Consider the following 2,790-nt stretch of genomic DNA (forward strand, 5'->3'; position numbering starts at 1 on the left):
GTGTGTGTGTGTGTGTGTGTGTGTGTGTGTGTGTGTGTGTGTGTGCGTGCGTGCGTGCGTGCGTGCGTGTTTGTGTGTATATATATGTGTGTCAACACTATCTCAGGTATTTTTCTAATTCTTAAAATTATAAAGAAATGAAGCTGAAAATTCACTTGTAGTTCTTTAGAAGATTAATGTACATTAACCTTACTTGGTTTACACAACTTAATTATTTTCGAAAAGCAAATGTTATTATAACACCTCATTATAATAACGGAAAGATAAAATCTTTGGATGAAAGTTTCTCACAGAGTTCCTTATAATAACCGTTGGAGAATTTATAATTTTGAAGAATTCTTTTAGACACGTAATTCTTAAAGGGGGTGCTGAATGCTTATTTTGTAGAATATTGAATGCGTATTTTGAAAACATCACGTCTGAAACGACCATTGAAAATTGTCTGTTTTTGTATATGAGAAACGCATATGCATAAATATGAAATTGGATATCGGATGAGAGGGTATCTTCTTAATGTCAGAAGTAAATTAACAAAGGAGGTGAAGGAAAAATTAAGATGAAAAAAAGACTGAAGGAAGAAATGAAGAAAGAAAGATGGAAATAGAAAGAAAATAAAAAAAAATAATGAGAGAAAACCAATAAATTAAGCGAAAGAAGGAAGGAAAGAAACAAGCAAAGAAGAAAATAAATAAATAAAAAAGAAAGAAAATAAAGAAAATGAAAGAAAGAAACAAAGAAACAAAATTAAGAAAAAAGAAAAAGGGATAAAATGAAAAAAATAAGAAAGGAAGAAAAGAAAGAAAAAGAAAGAAAAAGAAAGAAAGAAAGAAAGGAAAGGAAAGACAGAAAGAGAGCAGAGGATAGAGGAAGAAAAAATATTGAAAAGGTACCTACTCGTCTCTCAAGCAAACCTACAAGTCCTGTAAAGGAACCATTCACCATCATACCAAATTCTCGGTCTTCTGGCACCACCCACTTATAGCTACAAAATATGCGTGACGTAACAGAATATGAATATTTAAATTATATAATGACTCATGAAAATTACCTTGGGACACTATCTACATAAAGAATCACAGTTAAGTGAGTGCTAACATGCACCCCCGATCTACAGAGTCTATCCATATTAGCTTTTTCTATATATTTGGAAGAATTTTTCAATGATTTTCTACAGGCAAATTATTACATATTTTTAAAATCTTTCTCTTTCTCTTTCGTCAAGTTAAATTTTAAAGGAAGTTAAATAGATTAAAAAAGCGTCCTTAAAAAGGTTTGACAGTGTTGTATCCTTCAGACACTACAAAAGGGTTTCTGAAATTTCGTCCTAGCAATGACCTTGTTTAAACCGAATACCATTATTCGTGTTGGGTTTTCTTACCGCCTATAGATGCATGTATTTTCCTACTTTAGCGATGATCGTCGTAAATGTAACAGCATGTTTCAAACAAATTCTGGTTTATTTTAATCGGATAAACATTATCACTCACATAAACACAAATACATACGCACACGCACACACACACACACACACACACACATGCGCGCGCACGGACGGATGGACGGACGGACGAACGCACGCACGCACGCACGCATGCGCTGGTCATTTTCGCACTGCTCTGCCTTCAAAAACCACTTTCTCTATCTCCCTCCACTTCCGGTCACTTCAGCCATGTAACAACACGTGCTTTCCTAGTTCTATTCTTTTCTTTCTCTCCATACATTTCTGACGAAGAGCTATTCTCGAAACGTCACACACCTCTTTTTATCATCTTAAACTGAGCGTCAACCTAATACATTCCACGAGTACGTCCTTTAGGCTTTTGTTGTTTTTTGTTTTTAATTTTGTTATGCTTATACATTAGTTTCACTGTGTAAGAATTAAAAGATATAAAATATAAAAAAGCAAACCGTTAAAAACAAGAGAAGAGAGTCAGAGAGACTGATAAATTGTGAGACAAAGAGACAGTAAGAGAGTTTTATTACCTGAAATTCATTTGTCGACTCAGCTCCTTTAAAATCATTACACAGAACCCTTCAAAATAGATCTTACCGTGGTCTTCTTTCTTCACTGCGTACGGCAGTAACTGAAACGACAGCAAGATCAAACATATAGAGTTCGTCTTCATAAGTTGTTTTTTTTAACCATTTTTTAAATGAAATTCTACAGTAAACTTACATCGCGGCCCTACCATATAAATTAGACGGTTTCGAGAATTAGAGTCTCTCGGCCCTAGCAGCCGCCTTATCATATTTACTGATTCATATTTAGACCGCATTAGTCAAGTAGTAGTAGTAGTAGTAGTAGTAGTAGTAGTAGTAGTAGTAGTAGTAGTAGTAGTAGTAGTAGTAGTAATGATGGCAGTGGTAGTAGGGGAGCTTGTGTTGTAACAGTTTATCGCTACATCCACCATTTGTTGGTGATTCGCTTCTACTCCTGGCGGATGACATCTTTGCACCACTCAGGTGATAACACTCTAGCCTTGTGAGTCTGTTTGGGTAGTCCTTGCTGGTGACTGTTTTACGTGTTCGGAGTGCGAATCCTACCTGAATTTGTTTTAGTCGCCTTTTACGACATGGAGAGGAAACGTTGCGTCTATCCTTGGGATGTGTCTTGCTTAGACAGATCAAGGAACACAATACTGGGTTCCGACGAGAATAACAGTAAATCGCCGGTTTCTTCAACATGTAACTACGTATGTGAAATCCAAATATTGAATATGTACGCACACGCACACACACATATATACATACAATGTATATATATATATATATATATATATATATATATAT

General features: G+C 35.2%; 1 protein-coding gene across 1 annotated transcript in view; it reads right to left on the minus strand.

The window, feature by feature from the left end:
• LOC106871503 (glutamate receptor ionotropic, delta-1) overlaps positions 1–2,790 on the minus strand; it is a 28,870-nt gene that overhangs the window by 3,883 nt on the left and 22,197 nt on the right. The window contains exons 9-10 of the mRNA XM_014917991.2: positions 1,984–2,084; positions 895–982 (exon numbers count right to left, since the gene is read on the minus strand). Coding sequence (XP_014773477.1) covers positions 895–982; positions 1,984–2,084 — 189 coding nt within the window. The remainder of the gene's footprint in view (positions 1–894; positions 983–1,983; positions 2,085–2,790) is intronic.

This window comes from Octopus bimaculoides, chromosome 24 (assembly GCF_001194135.2).
Source record: "Octopus bimaculoides isolate UCB-OBI-ISO-001 chromosome 24, ASM119413v2, whole genome shotgun sequence".
NCBI lineage: Eukaryota > Metazoa > Mollusca > Cephalopoda > Octopoda > Octopodidae > Octopus > Octopus bimaculoides.